At 41.9% G+C, this 19,966-nt stretch overlaps 1 protein-coding gene across 2 annotated transcripts in view; it reads left to right on the forward strand.

Annotated features, from left to right (window-relative positions):
• Positions 1 to 546: 546 nt before the first annotated feature.
• EPC2 (enhancer of polycomb homolog 2) overlaps positions 547 to 19,966 on the forward strand; it is a 100,356-nt gene continuing 80,936 nt past the window's right edge. For both annotated transcript variants that reach the window (XM_053284234.1, XM_053284236.1), the window contains exon 1: positions 547 to 972. In XM_053284234.1, coding sequence (XP_053140209.1) covers positions 820 to 972 — 153 coding nt within the window. In that variant the 5' untranslated portion in view covers positions 547 to 819. The remainder of the gene's footprint in view (positions 973 to 19,966) is intronic.

The following is a 19,966-nucleotide window of genomic DNA, read 5'->3' on the forward strand; positions in this document are numbered from 1 at the left end:
GACAGCATGGCCGGTCCGCCAAGCGTGTCAGTCACATTCACCCTCTGCACACTTGGAGATGCGGAGCTGAGGATGGTTTCAAGCCTCTCTCCCTCTCTTATATGGGGGGTGGGGGGGGGAGAGTTGCCATGGGGCAAGTGGCCCTTGATGGGTTGGGAGCGCAGCTCCTCTGGGGTTCTGTGTGTCTAACGCCGGGCAGGTGCACCGTGTGTGTGCAGCCGCTGTGGTGGGACTCAATTTCGTTTCTTTGAAAGAAGCACAGCCCGCCACTCCAGTGCAATGTTGCTCGGGGGGGGGGGGGGCGGCTGCAGCTGTGTGCGCGGCGAGTCCCGCCTCAGCGCCGCCTCGCCCTTTGGGTCTCTGCTGAGACTTCGCGTCCACCCTCGCAGCGAGCGGGGAAAGAGAAGAGATTCGGGCTGCTCATCGGCCCTTTGCTGCCGGTTACCCGGCTGGGAATGCGCGCGCATTCCCCCTTCTCTTCCCTTCCCCTCTTTTTCATCCCCCCCTCCCGTCGCTCGAGCTCTTCTCCCTCCCTCCTCCCTTCCCCGCTCTCGCGTTGGTTGCCGGGATCGCTGGCCGCTTTGGTTAATGTCCGCCATGTTTGCCATGGCGCAGGGAGCGGATCGAGCGAGCCCGGCGCGGATCTAGGGCTGCGGGCGGCTCTTCGTGGGAGCTGTTCCGGGGCGGCGGGGCTCTCCATGGTGTGTCGGGCCGGGTTCGGGAGCGGCTGGGAGGCGGCGGCGAGGCCGTAGTGAGGGTCCCCCTCGCCCCCCCACCTCCCCCAGCCCGGCCCCGGGGTGTTATTGTGAGGGGGAGACAATGAGCAAACTCTCCTTTCGAGCCCGGGCGCTAGACGCCGCCAAACCGCTGCCCATCTACCGCGGCAAGGACATGCCCGATCTCAATGACTGCGTCTCCATCAACCGGGCCGTGCCGCAGATGCCCACGGGCATGGAAAAGGAGGAGGAATCGGTAAGGGAGCCGCGCAGGGGGGGCCCACCATTGTTTATCGACATCCCCCCTCCCCTCCCGGGAAATAGGCCATTGGCATTCACCAAGCGCCGGTACGCACGCTTCCCGCCGCAACGGCGTACGCTCCCTATGGGGTCCTGCGTAAATAGCGCAGCGTAAATTCTCCTCCGACGCCGTAAGCGGGGCCTTGCTCCGCCATCTTCTTTGCGTCCCTTGGATTCGCGAGTGTTTTGATTAGCGGGGAGTGAGGAGAAAGGGGGGTTACGTTAGCGTAAGAGAAGAGGAGCGCAAACGGCGTCCTTGAATGGGAAAAGAGTGCGCGCCGGCCGCTCTTGGCGGAGCTCGTCTTGTGCTGTTGATTTTCAATCCTGTGCATTGGTTGTGTGCTGTACGACGGCAGCAGGTGCTCGAGTTCCTAGATATCTTGCTTGGAGGAAGTGCCCTTATTTCAGGACATCGGATCTTCGTATAACAGACCTTGCTTGTTTTATACATGTGACGTTAGCTGTTTTCGTACTAGTAAGCGAGGAAAGCCTTTCCTTCCACGTTGTGAGAAAGCTGTTTAAACAGAATGTTGTGTCCAGTCCGTAGGTTCAAACGCTGTCATTTTATTCTGACAGTCTATGCTTCTCCGGCCAAATTGTGCGAAGAAAGGCTTAAGTTGTCAGTTGCTTTGGCTAGTCAAAAGTCATGCAAGGCAAAAGACTTGAAGTTCTGTTAGGTTCATATGTGACCTAACAGTATTCCATTTTGTTGTGGCTTCTTCGCATTTCTGAAACAAGCCTGATTCATAGAAAAACTGCACATGAAATGTCAAGCTTTGTTAATGTGTTCAGAAACATGTCGACATTTTACTTACCGTTGCTGAGTGCATGTAGTGTGGTGTAGATGTGAAAACCCAGTTTTATGTTCACATCTATTAGGTTGTAATCCTTTGAATATAATGTTAAGGTTGCATCGGTAATACTTCACTGTCTGTTTCTAAGTGCTGTGTTGGTTTTGTACCTGAAGAGATAGTTAACGCAGCTCTGCAGTGGGAATATTTGCTTTCGGTAATGTTGATCCTGCTCAGGTGAAATTGCTGCAGTTGTGGGTTTTCAAAAGCTGCCTTACTATGTACCTACTATCCCCTAATGTGGTTGTGTTTGCATGCGGAGTTGGTAGTAAATGTATTCTCAAGAATTTCTTCAATGAAGAGCAATCTCCACCTCTTTACCAGCCCACCGTCTATTGGATTGGGTTTCCTGAGGTTGTGACTGTCAAAAAAAGGCTGCACATTTTTGTGATTGGCTTTCTCATTTGACTATTAAAGTAGAAAGGCATCTTTATAGTATTTCATTGGTAACCCTTGATTCTGAACTCAGTGTATTTTCTCTTGCATTCCAATTTATTAAAATACTGTGCATTCAATGCTACTGATTCTCCAATTGTCATCTGATATTTTTTTTTAGGAGATGAATCAATTCTTCAGTATACCTGTGTGTTCATAAAGCAGATTGTTACCTAAGTATATTTGCAAATTATTTGCAAATTGCCCCCCGGCCAGCCCGGGTGCTGTTTAGTTCAGAGTGCAGATCTATACAGTGTCAACTGGCTTGTGAAACACCAATTTTTGCAAACTGGAATTAGCTAAAACTACAAACATGAATCAAGAATCCAGACCTTGAGTGGAATGACTTCTGGTTGGCAAAGCTCTTTCAGTTCATGAAAGGAGCTTCCATTGATTGAGCACCTTCTGCTAAATGTCTGGATACTGCCCATTGTCATTAAATATAATAATCTTTAGGTATAAAATAATGTATGTAAGTGTACAACTTTAATAAACAAATTTAAAAAGCAGCTCAATAATATACTGCCTGTTATTATTATTTTTTTGCTAATTGTTTTGAAAGGTATTTGAGTTAGCAACACCGTTTTGTAATTACAACCCAATACTAAAAAAGTTGTTTGAAAATACATTCCACTGAGTTCAGTGGACATAATCTGAACTGAGTGAGTGTACATTGGACAGCACCCTTGGTAATAGTCCATGTTTACTCAAAAGTTATATTACTACCCGTAGAACTTATTTTTTCAAATAAGTATACAGCTTTGGTTTCTCTATAACAGTAAGGAAAAAAGATTGAGTTTTTGCTGTGTTTTTTGTTTTGAGAAAGGCACATAAAAGATCTCCTTTACTCTGGAACACAGGCACCTTAATGGGTGGGGGGAGTCTTACTCTGGCGTAAATTCATTGTTCTGCGTAAGGGAAACCTAATGATACTTGGACAGATCATAAGTGAATCAGTTGTAATTGACACTTGACACACCATTGAAAAAGGGGTATTATGAAGTAATGGCTTGCATTGTTTCATTTCTGGCATGAAATGTTTGTATAGAGAGAGAAACACTGCATTTGGGTCTTCAGTTTTGTTTGTATTGTATTGCAGCAATTATTGATAATGAAAAGAATAGTGCATCTGGAACTGGCCACAATTGTATCTTAGACTGTGAGGCTGTGGTTTGACACAACTTTGGCAGAACTGAGTATATCCTGTTCTAGATTTAAGGGAGGCAAGGTACTAAAATGATGCTCTCTGACCATTTGATACCCCATTCTGTTCTTCCACTCCAGCTTTAAAACTGTCTACACATTTTGACGTTTATGTGCATATTCAGATTTGAGCCAAACTGGATTCCACAGTTATTGCAGCATCTTGGAAGAAGCAGATTATCTGGACCCATTTCAAATCACCTTTCGGGCAGGCTATGGGGTAGAGACTGCCTTGGCTGGCCTGATGGATGATCTCCAATTGGGAATTGACAGGGGGAATGTGACCCTGTTGTTCCTCTTGGATCTTTCAGAGGCTTTTGATACCATCAACCATGGTATCCTTTTGGACCACCTGAGGGGGCTGGGAGGCATTGCTTTGCAGTGTTTCCACTCCTGGGTAGATTCCAGATGGTATCACTTGGAGATAGCTGCTCTTCAAAGCTAGAGCTATTCTATGGAGTACCACAGGGCTCGATTCTATATACAGCGAGTTTTAACATCCACATGAAGCCGCTGGGAGAGATCATCAGGAGATTTAGTGCAGGGTGCTATCAATATGCTGTTGACACCCAGACTTATTTCTCCATATCTACTCTATCAGGAGATGGCTTAATGTCTCTAAATACTTTCTTGGGATCGATAATGGGCTGGATGAGGGAGAACAAACTGAAGTTGAATCTAAACAAGATGGAGGTACTTGTTGTAGGAGGCCAGAACTTAGGAAGTGGTTTAGATCTCCCTGTTCTGGATGGGGTTGCACCCCCCCTGAAAGATCAGGTATGTAGCTTGGGAGTACTTCTGGACCCAAACCTCTCCCTGATATCTCAGGTTGAAGCAGTGGCCAGGAGTGCTTTTTATCAGCTTCGGCTGAGATACCAGCTATGTCCATTTCTTGAGATAAACAACCTTGAAACAATGGTGCATATGCTGGTAACATCCAGGCTTGACTACTGCGATGCACACTATGTTGGGCTGCCTTGATACGTAGTTCAGAAACTGCAACTGGTGCAGAATGTGGCAGCCCAGTTGGTCTCGGGGGGGCCACCCAAAGAGACCACATTACTTCTATTTTGAAAGAACTATACTGGCTGCCAATTAGATTCTGGGCAAAATACAAAGTGCTGATTATTGCCTTTAAAGTAGTACACAAGAGAACTCCAAATAGAAATAGAAATCTAAATGTATAAACAACTTAAATCACAAAGTATCCCATTTTAATCCAATTTACGTGATAAATAATACTTAAATAATTCCAATGCATTGATCCCAAATGCTAAAATCCTTCCAAGTAATCAGACATTAAAAACATTAGAGTGTGATTACTTGAAATGATTTTAGTATTTGGGATCAATGCATTGGAATTAATGAAGTGGTGTTATTTATCATGCAGTTTGGATTAAAATGGGAGAGTTTGTGGTTTAAGTTGTTTATACATTTAGGTTGAGATTTCTGTTTGAAAGTTACCTTGGGTACCACTCAGTGTTCCCTCTAACAGGGATTCCCAGATGTTGTTGACTACAACTCCCAGAATCCCTAGCTGCAATGGCGTTTGCCTGGGGATTATGGAAGTTGCAGTCAACAACATCTGGGAATCACTGTTAGAGGGAACACTCTGGGCCAGTCACTTCTCTCTTAGCCTAACCTTCTTCACAGGGTTGTTGTGAGGAAAAACTTAAGTATGTAGTACACCGCTCTGGGCTCCTTGGAGGAAGAGCTGGATATAAAATGTAAAAAACAAACAAAAAAACACAACACACTGGTACCACTTACTGTTTCTTAACCCCTAAAAGGTTTTAATCTATTAACTATAAAATCCTGAACGGCTTGGGCCCAGGGTATTTGAGAACACTGCCTTCTTCATTAACCCCACTGCCTATTAAGATCATCTGGGGAGGTCTGGTTGCAGTTGCCACCAGCTTGCTTGAAACCAGACCAGTGTTCTCTCTAAGGCGTGCTCATGTGCACACATCTTTTGATGTCCGCTCAGTTAATTTTAGATCCTGCTTGGGTTGAATCAGGAAGGCCCCACTCCGAATGCGCATGCACGCACACTGCCTTGATACTGCCACCCAGTACAAAGCTCATTCTGCGCACAGATGATTTTTTTTTTAGAGAGAACACTGAACCAGACCTTCTCTAGGGTTGCCCCGAGGCTCTGGAACACACTCACAAATGAAATAAGAATCTCCCCATCAGTGGTTGTTCTTAAATGACTTGAGAAAACACACCTGTTTTACCAGGCTTTTAGATTAAGATGTTTTAACATTTTATTTATGGTAATGATTTTTAGGTTTGGTTTGGTTTGATTGGAATGTAAGCTGCCCAGAGATCTTGTATAGAGTGGTGTATACATAACTAAAAATATTCATAAGGGTTAGATAAAAAGCAATCTGCTTTTATAAAAAAGGGCTGTCAGTTGCTCTTGCCTATACAAAAGGGAAGTGCTCCACTTGAACCAAGATGGAACCAGACTGCTGGCACTTAAAATCAAAATGCACACAGAGCAGCTTGTAAATTGACCCCTGTAGAATAGCCAACAGGAGCTGGGCAGTATCAGGTTTGGTAAATGCCATTCCTTAGGGTTTGAGGGTATATGTAAATGCTTCAGATAAACCAGAAGGGGACAGAGTAGAACCAGCTAAAGAGTGATGTACTAGCTGATCAAAGAGATCAAATAAGGAAAAGAAAGATTCGGCATATAGGTAAGCTGGTGTGCACTATAGACCAATGCCAGAAACCTCTGAGCCAAGATGGGCGAGCTGGAGTGCTTGGTGAGTTGGTTGATAGATTAAGTGCCATCAAGTCAGTGTCGACTCTTAGTGATCACATAGATAGATTCTCTTCAGGGTGATCTGTCTTCAACTTGGCCTTTTAGGTCTCTCAGTACTGCATTCATTGCTGTCATAATTGAGTCCATCCACCTTGCTGCTGGTTGTCCTATTCTCCGCTTTCATTAAAATTTCCCCAGCATTATGGACTTCTCAGTGGAGCTAGGTCTTTGCATAATGTGTCTGAAGTAAGATAGTTTAAGGCTGGTCATTTGTGCCACGAGTGAAAATTCTGGATTGATTTGTTGTATGATCCATTTGTTTGTTTTCCTGGTTGTCCATGGTATTCTCAAAAGTCTTCTCCAGCACCAAAGTTCAGAAGCATCAATTCTTTTTCTATCTTGCTTCTTCAAAGTCTAGCTTTCGCATCCATAGAGTGTCACAGGGAAAACCATTATCCAAACGATTCTAATCTTTGTAGGTATAGACACGTCACAACATCTAAATATCCTTTCCAAGGCCTTCATTGCAACCCTACCACATGCTAGTCTGCAGCATATTTTTTGACTGTTGGATCCTTTGCTGTTGATGGTCAATCCTAAAAGGCAGAAGCTATCCACCACTTCAGTGTCTTCATTATCAATTCTGTGGCTGGTTGCTGTACCCGTTGTCATTAGTTTAGTCTTCTTTACATTTAGTCATAGTCACATTTTTTCACTGTGCTCCTTGACTTTGATTACTAGAGTGCTTGGTAGCTAATGAAAATAAAGATCTAATGGGCATAACAGAAACATGGTGGAACAGTGAGAACCAGTGGGTCACGGTTATTTCTGGATATGAACTCTATAGAAAGGACAGAGGGGGTGAATTGGGGGTGGCGTAGCACTGTATGTTAAAGAAGGGATAGTATTAAACAAGTTAGAAATCCTAGGAAGATCGGAGTCCTCCACAGAAACTCCTTGGGTGAAAATACAAGACATAAAAGGAAATGTGGTAGCAGGCAAGGTGAAGTCAAACAAGCAGGTGGTCAGGAGCCAGAAATCAGTCCTGTAGGGGCAGGCAGGGTTGAAGTCCGAAACCAAGAACAGGCAGTATGAGCAGAACCAAGGTAGCATATGTCCACAACGAAGTTGCTTCAGCAAATGGTGGAGGCAAGCTGAGGCCTTAAATATAGAGCTAGCACTGCAGCCCCACCTGAGACTGGAATGTCTTAAAGGGGCTGCATCCTATTTCTTAAGCGCTGGCTGCGGTGTATCTGGGTCACTGCTGGTGGGGATTGTGGTGCTTTGGGTTCATCCTTTGACTCAGAGAACACAGGCAAGGGTGTGTTGAGGGGGTCAGTACTAGCTGGCATTTTCATTGGTAAGAGGTGAAGGCCCTTCAAGGCTTTCCTCATCCTGAGAGTCGTATCAGTTAGACCAGGTTCAGGGGTCACAACCACTTCTCTTCAAAAACACCTGGTTTGCAGGTACATGCTGTTGCCCTCCTGATCAAAACACTGACAGTGACTGGGAGTTGCAAAAGGAAATTAGGGAGGCATTAAAGAGTGACAGAGCTGTAATAATTAGCGACTTCAATTACAGAAACGTAGGCTGGGTAAATTAACATTCAAGTAATGACAAAGAGGCCACATTTCTAGATATGCTGAACTGCTGTGTCCTAGAACAGCTGGACATAGAACCGATCGGAGAGAAGGCAACCTTGGACTTAATTCTGAGTGGTGCCCAGGACCTGGTGTGAGATGTCAGTGTCATGGAACCTTTATGGAACAGTGACCATAGTGTGATCAAATTCAGCATGCATGTGAGGAGAGAATTGCTAAGGAAGTCTAACACAGATCCTTTGAACTTCAGAAGAGGAAACTCTTCTAAAACTCCTCTAAAATGAGGAGTTTGGTGAAAAGAAAACTGAAAGGGCAATTCAGGAGAGTCACTTCACTCCAGAATGCATGGAGTTTATTTTAAACCACAATAATAGAAGCCATGTTAGAATGTATACCAAAAAGGAGGAAAGGTATTACCAAGTCAGGGAGGATTCCAGAATGGCTAACAGGTAAAGTCAAGGAAGCTATAAAGGGGAAGAAGACTTTTTTCAAAATTGGAAGGCCTGTCCAAATGAGAACAGAAAGGAACACAAACTCTGACAAAAAAAAATCCAAAGAGACAATAAGGGAGGTGGAAAAAGAGTTTGAGGAACACTTAGCTAAAAAGGGTATAACAAAAACCTATTTAAATAAATCAGAAGCAGGAAACCTGCCAGGGAGGCGGTTGGTCCATTAGAAGAGGGAGTGAAAGGGATTATGAAGGAGGATATGGGGATTGCAGAGAAGCTAAACGAGTTCATTGCATCTGTCTTCATGGCAGAGGATACTGAGCATATACCTGTGCCGGACCTGAGATTCTCAGGGACGGAGGCTAAAGAAGTGAGTAAGTTAATGGTGAGGAGATATGTTTGAAACTGTCTGAAAAAATTAAAAACTAACAAATTACCAGGGCCCAATGGCATCCAACCTGAGAATCCTTAAAGAACCCAAATGTGAAATTGCTGGGCTCCTAATAAAATAAATAATAAAACTTATCTCTACAACCAGGCTCTGTACCAGAGGACTAGAAAGTAGCCAATGTAACACCGATTTTCAAAACGGGATCCAGGGGGGATCTGGGAAATTACAGGCCAGTTAGGCTTAACTTCTGTTCTGGGCAAATTGATGCAAAGTGTTCTCAAGGATAATATTGTTATGCAATGCTGAAGGAGAACCAGCATTGCTTCTGCAAAGATAAATCTAGCCTCACCAACCTTCTGGAGTTCAGTTGACATAGTATACTTGAACTTTCAGAAAGCTTTTGACAAAGTTCCTCATCAAAGAAAACCTAGCAGTCATGAGGACAGGTTATTGTGTGGATTGGTAACTGGTTGAAGGACAGGACACAGAGGGTAGAAATAAAGGGGCAGTTCTCGAAAAGGAGGGAGGTAAGAAGTGGGGTCCTAGGGATATGTACTGGGACCAGTGCTCTTTAACTTGTTCATAAATGATCTAGAAGTTGGGGTAAGCAGCAGGGTGGCCAAATTTGCAGATGACACCAAACTATTTAAGGTAGTGAAATCCAAAAGAAATTGCGAGGAGCTCCAAAAGCATCTCTTCAAACTGGAGGAGTGGACAACAAAATGGCAGATGTGGTTCAGTGTTAGCAAGTGAAAGGTGATGCATATTTGGGCAAAAACATCCAACTTCATGTATGCACTGATGGTGTCTGCTGTCTGTGATTGACCAGGAGAGGGATCTTGGGGTCATGATGGACACAATGTGTGGCAGCTGTGAAAAAGGCCAATTCCATGCTTTGAATAATTAGAAATAATGTTATCATGCCCTTATTCAAAACTATGGTGCGGCCACATTTGGTGTACTGCATACAGTTCTAGTCACCATACTTCAGAAATCAAGTTATCGAACTGGAAAAGGTGCAGAAGAGGGCAACCAAGATGATCAGTGGCCTGGAGCACCTTCCTTATGAGGCAAGGCTACAACACCTGGGGCTTTTTAGCTTAGAAAAAAGACAACTGAGGGATCACTTGATAGAAGAGAAAGTTGATAAGAGGTTTTTCTCCTTCTCTCATAACACTAGAACCAGAGATCATCCCATAAAACTGATTGCCAAGAAATTTTGTCCTTCCGACAAAAGGAAGTACTTTTTCACACAGCACATCTATCTATATATTTAATTCTCTTGGGACCATGTGTGCCCAAGATTTGGCGAGAGTTTGGGACTGAGGGAAACATTGGTTGGGGGTTGGAGGAGCCCAGAGGAGGTCCCACTCTGGCAGCTGGAGGCGGCTAGCGAGGGCTGGCGAGAGGAGAAGAGGCGGCTGGTGGCTGAGAGGAGCCCGGCTGGGTGGGCAGCGGTGATGGCGAGCTCCCGAAAATGGCCAGGCGGAAGCTGGCGCAGCGGTTGGGGCTGTTGTGGCGGGCATGGGGGCTGGGAGGGGGCAGAGCGGTGGAGGAGGCGGCGGGCCCTGGCAAAGGAGGCGGCCAGTGGGCGAAAATGATGGGGAATAGATGAGGGGGGAAGTGGCGAGGAGAGACTAGTGGCGCAGATGCTGTGCACCGGTTCAGCTAGTAACCTATGGAATTCTCTGCCACAGGATATAGTGATAGTCAACAGCCTGGATGGCTTTAAGAGGGGTTTAGATAAATACATGGAGGACAGCTCTATGAATAGCTGCTAGTCTGAGGTCCGTAGGCCACCTCCAGCCTAATAGGCAAGATGCTTCTAAATACCAGCTGCAGGGAAGTAAGAGAGAGTGCATGTCCTCAGCTCTTGCCTGTGGGTTTGCTAGAGGCATCTGGTGGGCCACTGTGTGAAATTATTTATTCATTATTAATATTTATTATTGTTGTTGTTGTTGTTGATTAACACAGTCAGACAGGTGTTATTGACTGGTTTGTTTTATCCAGACATCGAGTCCTTCCCAAGGAGCTGGGATGTCTGAATTTTATTGTCAATGTTGTTGCTTTTATAGATATCGTTGCAGAATATAGGCTGTTCCCAGTAAAGTTGCTTTTTGTAATTGGCTGATGGTGATTTCTGTTACCCCTATGGTGTTGAGGTGCTCTTCAAGTTGTTTTGGAATTGCACCCAGGGCGCCAATTACCACTGGGATTATTTTGGTCTTTTTCTGCCACAGCCTTTCAATTTCAATTTGTAGATCTTTGTATTTGGTGATTTTTTCTATTACTTTTTTTTCTATTCTGCTATCCCCCGGTATTGCTATGTTGATTATTTTAACTTGTTCTTCTTTCTTCTCGACTACAGTTATATCTGGTGTATTGTGTGGCAGATGTTTGTCTGTTTGTAGTCAGAAGTCCCATAATATTACTACTACAGTGGTCCCTCGACTTATGAAGATAATCCGATCCGAACGCACGTTCGTAGGTCAGAATTTTCGTAAGTCGAAAAGCGCATCCACGGAGGTCCGGAACACTCGTAAGTCGAGGAAATCGCATCTAAAAATTCGTAGGTCGAGGAAGCCGCATCTAAACCGGCAACAACTTCCGGTATTTTTTGTCGTTGGTATGTCGAAATCTTCGGATGTCGAGTGCTTCGTAAGTCGAGGGACCACTGTACTACTACTACTACTACTACTACTACTACTACTTCTTCTTCTTCTTCTTCTTCTTCTTCTTCTTCTTCTTCTTCTTCTTCATCATCTTGTTGTTGTTGTTGTTGTTGTTGTTGTTGTTGTTGTTGTTATTTCTTCTCTATGTAAACCGCTTTGGAACCTTTTGTTGAAAAGCAGTATATAAATATTTGTTGTTGTTGAAACAGGATGCTGGACTAGATGGGCCTTGGGCCTGATCCAACAGGGTTATTCTTAAGTTGTAAATCACACTATTTTAATTGATTAAAATAACTACTATTTTAGCTCATTATTGATCAATTATATTTAAATAAATCTGCATGTCACCAAAATAGGAGCTTTCAAGAGATTGAAAGAAATATGAAAACTTAGCTCTTGATTTTAGAAGGGAAGATCATAGATAGATAGATAGATAGATAGATAGATAGATAGATATAAAAACTTTGATTTCAGTTTGTTTGTTTGTTTGTTTTGTTCCCAGACCATTCACTGGGCCATATTTTAAAAATATCTTTACTCTCATACAGTGACAGACTAGAACCGAAATAGCTTCCAAAAAGTGTATTCTTCTTTGTCATAGTTCCGGTTAAAATTCCCTCCCCAATCAATCAACTAAAGCTTTAGTTTATTAATCTACTAATTAAAATGACTATATCTTGGATTCATAATAAAGAGGTGGCAGATTGCTAGACCACTTAACAAAATAATTGTGTATAATTGTCACCTTAGGACTACTACAAAAAGTGGGCTATAGAATGAAAGAAATAGCTACATGGTTTTTATGAGTATGTGCACTTAAATCCATAAACAACTTTTGTTATTTATCATTGTTTATAAACAAGTCATTTGTTTTCCAATCAGCTTTGCTTTCTGGTACATATGAAAGAAAAATTGAGATTTAATTGGTGGATTGTTACATGTAATGTTGCTTGTGATGTCAAACTCCACTTGCATTTTTACACTATTGTTGAGTTGTCAAAATGATGCTGTAATTCTTGTTTTATTAAATAACACTAATGCTTGTTTATGCTTTGATGTATATAATAGTAGTGTTGGACAGGGTCAAATATTGATAAGCCCATTTGTTGCACATTTATTACTCAGATCCTTACAGTTTAATTTACAGTGTGCTGCAAAAAGATACCTAACTGAAATCCAACAACTCTCTGGAGGACAAATAACATTGTAGGGGCTTCATGAAAATTCTTGATGTCATGTATAACACTGGCAACTCATCAGACCCAAAGTAAAGTCATCCCTCACCAATTGCAGGTTTCCCAATCGCAGTTTTGAGTATCTGTGACTGGGAAATTGTGACTGGTCTCGCCAACCGTGACCTGAGTATCTGCGGTTTGGCGAGATTTTTTTTTGTTATTTTGGAGAGGGAGGGGGTTGCAATTTTGAGGTTCAGTCAGCTCATTCCTCCTGCTGACCCTGCAGGCTACTAACAATTTCAAGTTATTTTTACCAATTTGGAGTGGGTAGGTTCCGAAAGTGATTTTTAAGTGATTTTTTTGGGGGGCGGGTGTTGAAAAAATATCAAAAGGTCCAATCTGTGCAGACCTCTTGTTGACTCATGGCAATTTTAAAGGACTTCTGGGGATATTAATAATAAATTAATAATAATAATAATAATAATAATAATAATATTTCTATACTGCCCTTCCAAAAATGGCTCAGGGAGGTTTACACAGAGAAATAATAAATAAATAAGATGGCTCCCTGTCCCCAAAGGGCTCACAATCTAAAATAAACACAAGCTAGACACCAGCAACAGTCACTGGAGGTACTGTGCGGGAGGTGGATAGGGCCAGTTACTCTCCCCCTGCTAAATAAAGAGAATCACCATGTTAAAAGGTGCCTCTTTGCCCAGTTAGCAGGGGTTGGTTTGGTGAGTTTTGAATATTTCATTTGTTTTTCAGTCCTATCATGACTGTGGTTCCCCTAACCCCCTGTTTCCCATAGACTTCAGTGCTTTGCTAACCAAAAATTTGCCAACAGCAAGGTTTTGCCGGAACAGAACCCTTGCGCTTGGCGAGGGATGTATGGAATTCTGCCACTTCTAAGTGGAAATGGGATGTTAGGGGAGAACATAAGTCCATGCCAATAATGTAGGCAAGAACATTTTCCATGGAAAATATAGCAATGAATTTCTGAAACTGCATTGTCTTATAAAATTAATTGGTAGCATACTGAATTCATAAAATACTGGTCAAATTGGGCAGTTTTCAAGATGATTTTGGCCAGTGTTCCCTCTAAGGCGTGTGCGTGTGCTCATGCTCATACATTTTTTGATGTCCGATCAGTAAACTTTAGATCCCTCTCAGAGTTAATCAGGAAGGTCCCACTCTGAATGCATGTGTGCAAACACTGCCTTGATACTGCTGCCTAGAATAAAACTCATTCCACACACAGATGGAGAGAATATTGATTATGGCCCTTTCCACATGTCCTGCTCATGCATTTAATCAATGCTTAGAGGAGGAACAGGATAGTGGTTGCTGGCCACACATATAGAAAACCTATTCATACCTTCCATTGAATGCAAGGGGAATGGAGGCAGAGCCAGTGAATGTGAACCCCTTGCTTGCTCCATGTGTTGTTTCTATTCATGGGTGGAATGTGAAAAGAGGGTTTATACCCAAGAAATATTGAATATGCAGCTGTTTGGGTATGTCTATTTTAACATGGTAACCGGTACCTTGATGTTTAAATTTTAAGGCGGAAAAGTAAGGAAAGTGCATGCTATTGTGTTCTTGTAAATATTTTAACTATTCCAACAACAAAATCTAAGTAAAGTATTTAATTCATGGTAAAGAAATTCGGAGGGTGTTATAGGTTTATGCATTCATTCATTCCTATGTGAATTCTTCTATTTCTTCCTTATTTTTATTTTTATGTTTATATCCCTCTCTTCCTCAAAGGAACCCAGGGTGGTATACATAGTTAAGTTTATCCTCACAACAACCTCATGAGATATGTTAGGCTGAGAGAGAAGTGACTGACCCAGAGTCACCCAGTGAGTTTCATGGCTGAATGGGAATTTGAACTTGGATCTTTCTGGTTCTAATCCAGCACTCTAAGCACTGGGTTACTCTTAACCAGTGTTGTAGTCAGTAGTATAATATCTGATCAGTGCTAGTAATGGTTAATGCAAACTAGGATTGCTCTCATAATGGGAATTGGGAACCCAGTTCTGCTGGTTAATCTTAAGTAGTTCCAGTGGATATTTGTGAGATGTTTTTAAAATATGGATTTAAGATAATGTGTTAATAAACAGTATCAATTTAGACTTAATTTCATTTGCTTCTCTTATCCATTGCCATGTTTTTCCCATTTGAATCGCCTTTCTAAGCCTCTCTGTAGCTATTGTTTTAAAAGATGAAAGATGGTAACCTTTCAATTCTAGGAAAAGCCTGCAAGCTGTATTAAAGTACTTTGGAGCTTACATGCAGATGATTGGCCATATGTGTCTTGTCCGTCACTCACACTCTCACTGTGAAATGCACATGGCCATAGCTGAACTAGCTATGGACAGGATGTTGCAAATTAGGTTATTTTTACTATTGCTGCTATTTATAGTATTTCCTAGTACTTACTAGCAAAATGGGAAAAATCTAATGTTGTAAAGAAAATTTCTGAAACACGGTTTGCAGCTAGATAGTACTTCAGCAGTTAATTACTTTAATATTAAAGAAAACAAGAACAGTCATAACCTGAGCCTGTTGCCTTGGCTACCTCAAACTGAAGCTAAATATGCAAGTTAGCTGAACCAACAATAAGGGGGAATTCCCACACACTCAAATTGTTCTAGTTTGTTTGGACTAAATAAAATGCTGGTTCAGGTGCTCTAAAACACTTGGCACAGAGTTTGTGTTGATTGGATGAGAGTTACATGTGATACATTATGGATTATATGTTACTTCCTCCATGTGGGTGTATCCACAAACACAGCCACATGGAGGAACTGGCATAGACATGCTGATAGTATCCAGTAGAGAATCATTTTGTTTACCTGGCATACTTTCAGAATTGCAGCTGGCAAGTAGAACCTATCAACATGGCCATGCTGCGGCTGCCCCTTCCTCAATAGTGGCAGCATCCCACAATTTTAGAGTGTCTGAACCAAACTTAAAAAAATTAGCTCTTGACTTTCTGATACAGGATGGCATGTGGCACAGGAACATACAGTGTGAAGTAGTGATCAGCAAAAAATTGCCTTGCCCTTCTTGAATGGAAATGCCTCCTGTTTGCAGAAAAATAATTTAGATTACGAACCGAACCAGTGAGTTCAGTGAATTAGGTCAAAGACCTTTTTCTCACACAGTGTAGGGAGGTCACTCATAAAAATGGGTTGTCTTCCTCTACTTGCTCCATCTAGGCAAGACTGGTCTCAGATAGATCATATAAACAGGAAGCCAATTCTGCCTCAGAAGAAGACCACACTTGGCATAAAGTGCACTTGAGAATCAGTTTCTTTCTGGATATAATAAATGTCTGTGCTTTGGTGTGGTTATAGTCCAGTTCTGTGCATTTTTAGCCAGAAGCAAGTCTGAGTTCAGTGTGACTTACTGTCAAGTAATTTTGTGGCGGATTATAGCCCTGTTGCCCATGAAACTGATGAGGAAAGGTGACTTGATTTATTTTTAGTGGTATTGCAGTTTTTCTGCAAGATTGAAGTGCTGTCAAACCACTTGCCTACAGTGACCACTCTGCTTTCAAATCAATGTATGTAGGAATGGAAAACTCCTCCAAAGGTCCAGTCCTCTTAACCTCAAAGGAGTTTCAATCATGACTTGTCCCCTTAGCTAAGCAGGGTCTGCCCTAGTTGCATATGAATGGGAGACTTGATTTGTGAGCACCGTAAAATATTCCCTTCGGGATGGAGCCGCTCTGGGAAGAGCAGAAGTTTCCAAGTTCCTTCCCTGGCAGCATCTCCAAGATAGGGCTGAGAGAGATTTCTGCCTGCAACCTTGGAGAAGCTGCTGCCAGTCTGTGAAGACAATACTTACCGAGATAGACCAATGGTCTGACTCAGTATATGGCAGCTTCCTATGTTCTTCCTAACGCCAGCAAGCAAAATGTAATTTTGGAGGTCTTGCCCAAATAAAGAAAACTATAAAGCTCTTTGGAGGGGCAATTGTAATCTATAGTAAAGCAAACCAAGAAGGAATTTGAGGAGCAAATAGCTAAAGATAAATGCCCTGTTTCAACCAAAAGATAGAAGCACTTAAAACAGCCTTGAACACATTGTAGATGTGCTTCTAAATCTACATTCCTCTCCATATTGCCATGCTCACCTGGGTCTCATTGAACTGGCTTGATGCATTTGGTGTGAATGTGTACCTGTGACTGTAGCTGCCAATTTTTTGCATGTTACTTGCCTGTGCATACAGCTAGTCTCTACCCAAAATCCTTTATATCGGTAATTGTCTGTCCTTCCCCTCCCCACAAGATGAGCCTTTTTGGCCATGTGGAGTATTTAAAATCAAATGAAAGTAGATATATTTTTAAAAACATATGAAACAAGTAACCAGACAGAGAGGCAGTGGGCCCATTAGATAAACAAAGGCACAGATGAAGTTTTGAACAATGATAGGGAAACCATGCATAACCCACGTGAATTCCTTACTCCAGTCTTCATGGCAGAAGAGAATAACAAGATACCTATATCTGAACTATTGTTTTTGAGTAATGCTCCTGAAGAACTGGGGCCAAGGGACAAAAAATGGCTCGTAAATATAAATAGTGACACGTATTTATGTCAAACAAAAGTGACGTAGGATTTGGGGATTAACTAATGTACTAAGAAATAACAAGTCACCTGTTCCAGATGACATTTACCCCAGAATCTTTAAATAACTGAATAAGAAATTGTTGAGCATTTTACTAGAACATGTAATTATCACTGCCTCATTGTTCTATACTTCTCAAGCAGTCACTGGTTTTTAAGAGAGGCTTGAGGACAGTAGGACCAGGAAATTACAGACTTATTAGTATAACTTTGGACTCAAGTTTGGTAAACTAACAGAATAATTCAGTCTGGCATTGTCTGGTGTACTGTAGTTTAAATAGGAGTGATCTAATTAGTAGGCAGAATGACATTTCAAAAAGTGTGTGACAGATCCCTCACTAAAGGGTTTTAAGCAAACATATGACTCACTGCATCAAAGGAAAAAAGTTTATTGTTTTGTAATTGGTTAAAAAAACCCTGGTTTTCTGTTTTGGTTTTTGTTGTGGGCAGGGGGAGCGGCGGCTTGGTAATAAAGAAAAGTAAACAGTGGGTCAACAAAGAATATCTATATATGCTACTTATTTATCAATGATTGAGATTCAAGAGTGAAATAAAAATTTGTATATGTTGTACCAGACTACTTAAGATATGCAGACTATGCTCTTAAAAAGTCTATAAATGAGGTGACTAGGCCAGGGGTGGGCAGACTGCAGAATTGCAGATTCTACCTTGCCTTTTATTAGGTTTAGCAAGTGGAGGCAGGTTCAAAATAGTGTCTGGGGGAGGGGACAGCAGCAATTTATATTCACTTAGAATTAAGGAATTGTGCTTCTGAATATGTCCAGCCAAGAATTTTTTTTTTAACCACAATTCACCTCAGTCCTTCACACACAATTTCTCTCATTTCACTTCAGCTTTTACCCATTTCAGCTGCTTAATTTGGGGGCAGAGAAAACCCTTTTTTGTTACTACTGCTACTAAACAACTAGGAATCAAATGGTTTCTATTTGGGGAAAAAACCCTGAGATCTACCAGTAGATCCTGATCTATCTTCTATGCACCACCGGCCTAGGCTACCAAATGACAAGTAAGATTCAGTGTATCTTTAAGTTTAGTTCTGATGACACACATTCTCGCTCTCTGATAGTCCTCAATTGGATCTGACTATCTGGGAAACAAATCCTGGGGTCTTGTGGTAAACTTACTGAATGTCAGACATTTTCAGTTGACATTTCAGAACTGTACTGTGGCAATTAATAAAGGCATATTCATTGTTAAGGCATTAATAAGGAAGGGATTGAAATAAATTGACAATTGCTGTTACGGACCATCTGTGGCTTGGTCACATTTAGAATGCCTCATATCAAAAAGAATATTGTAAAATTGGAAAAGGCGCAGTTAATCTAATTGAGGGAGTAGAGCATTGTACCTGTGTGGAAAGGCTAAATCATTTGGAGCTTTTTAGTTTAGAAAAGAGATAAAGAAAGAATTTGACAGTAATAAAATTATGAACAGTCTGATAAAACATTGTCTTTCTCTCATTATACTCTTTGTGGACACCCAGTGAAATTTTTGGTCTAAGATTTTAATGAAGCATTCATTTATTCATCCAGTGAAATAGGGAGTAATGTCATGATACAGAAAAGTGATGAATGCTTTATCCAATGCATAATTAACTTCTGGAATTATCTAGCATAAAATATGGTGATATTAACTGTTTTAAATTAGCTTTAATCAGATTGGCTAAGTTTTTGAAGAATATGTTTATCAGTAGTTATTAGCCATGGTTGAGAGTATACAAATATCAGCTTGGTTTACTAATTAAGCCAAGGATCATTCTGACCCCCAGTACTTCCCTGCTCCAAACACATGTGCACCAGACTCCTCGAAACAAGCTTCACCCCCCAGTGGTTTTACGTACACACACAAACATGCACAAGTGCACACACACACAAACACGAATGCACACACACCGTTTCACGGTTTTTGACATTCTTAGCATACTTTCCAGTAGGTTTATGAGATCACCCGGCAGTTCATGTGTCCGTGTGTGTGCCCCCATCCCATCAACTTCGCAATGCCTGAACCGATTTGAACCAAATTGGGTACAGTTGTAGGGACATATAGTGACACCACAACGGTGTAGTTTGTGATGTCATCCACCCTGATTCAAGGTGGACACTTAAACTTTTGAGGTGCTAGTGGGCTAACCTCTGAACCACCTTGCTGATGTGAACCAAATTTGCTACAGCTGTAGGGGCACATGGGGAAACCTCAGTGGCATAGTTTGTGATGTCATCTGCCCCAATCAAAGATGGCAGATGTGTGAATGTTTGAGGTGCAAGTGAGCTAACTTGTGGATTGTGTCACCGATTTGAACCAAATGAGGTACAGTTCGGAACATAGGAAGCTGCCATATACTGAGTCAGACCATGGTCCATCTAGCTCAGTATTGTCTACACCAGAGTTTCCCAACCTTTTTGGAGTTAAGGACCGCTAAATTCTTCATGCAGAGTTTCAAGGACTGCTACATTCTTCGTGCTCAGTTTCCCAGACCAGAAGTTGTAAAGGGGTTTCAAGTTTAAGTCTGTCTATCTGTCTATCTATCAAACTTCTATACCTGTCCCAAACTTGCATCTCTGGGCAGTTTACAGTTAAAATAATATCATAAGCAATAAAATCATTAAAACTAGAATAATTTAAAAGCAAACAGTAAATATTAAAATTATAAATCTCATAATTTTGGATAAGAAGATTACGTTTTGCTCAGAAGGGAGAGGGGGAAAGGATGAGGCATCATGGCTCCCTGGCACCTGAGATTTG

This window comes from Hemicordylus capensis, chromosome 1 (genome assembly GCF_027244095.1).
Source record: "Hemicordylus capensis ecotype Gifberg chromosome 1, rHemCap1.1.pri, whole genome shotgun sequence".
In the NCBI taxonomy this organism is placed as follows: Eukaryota; Metazoa; Chordata; class Lepidosauria; order Squamata; family Cordylidae; genus Hemicordylus; species Hemicordylus capensis.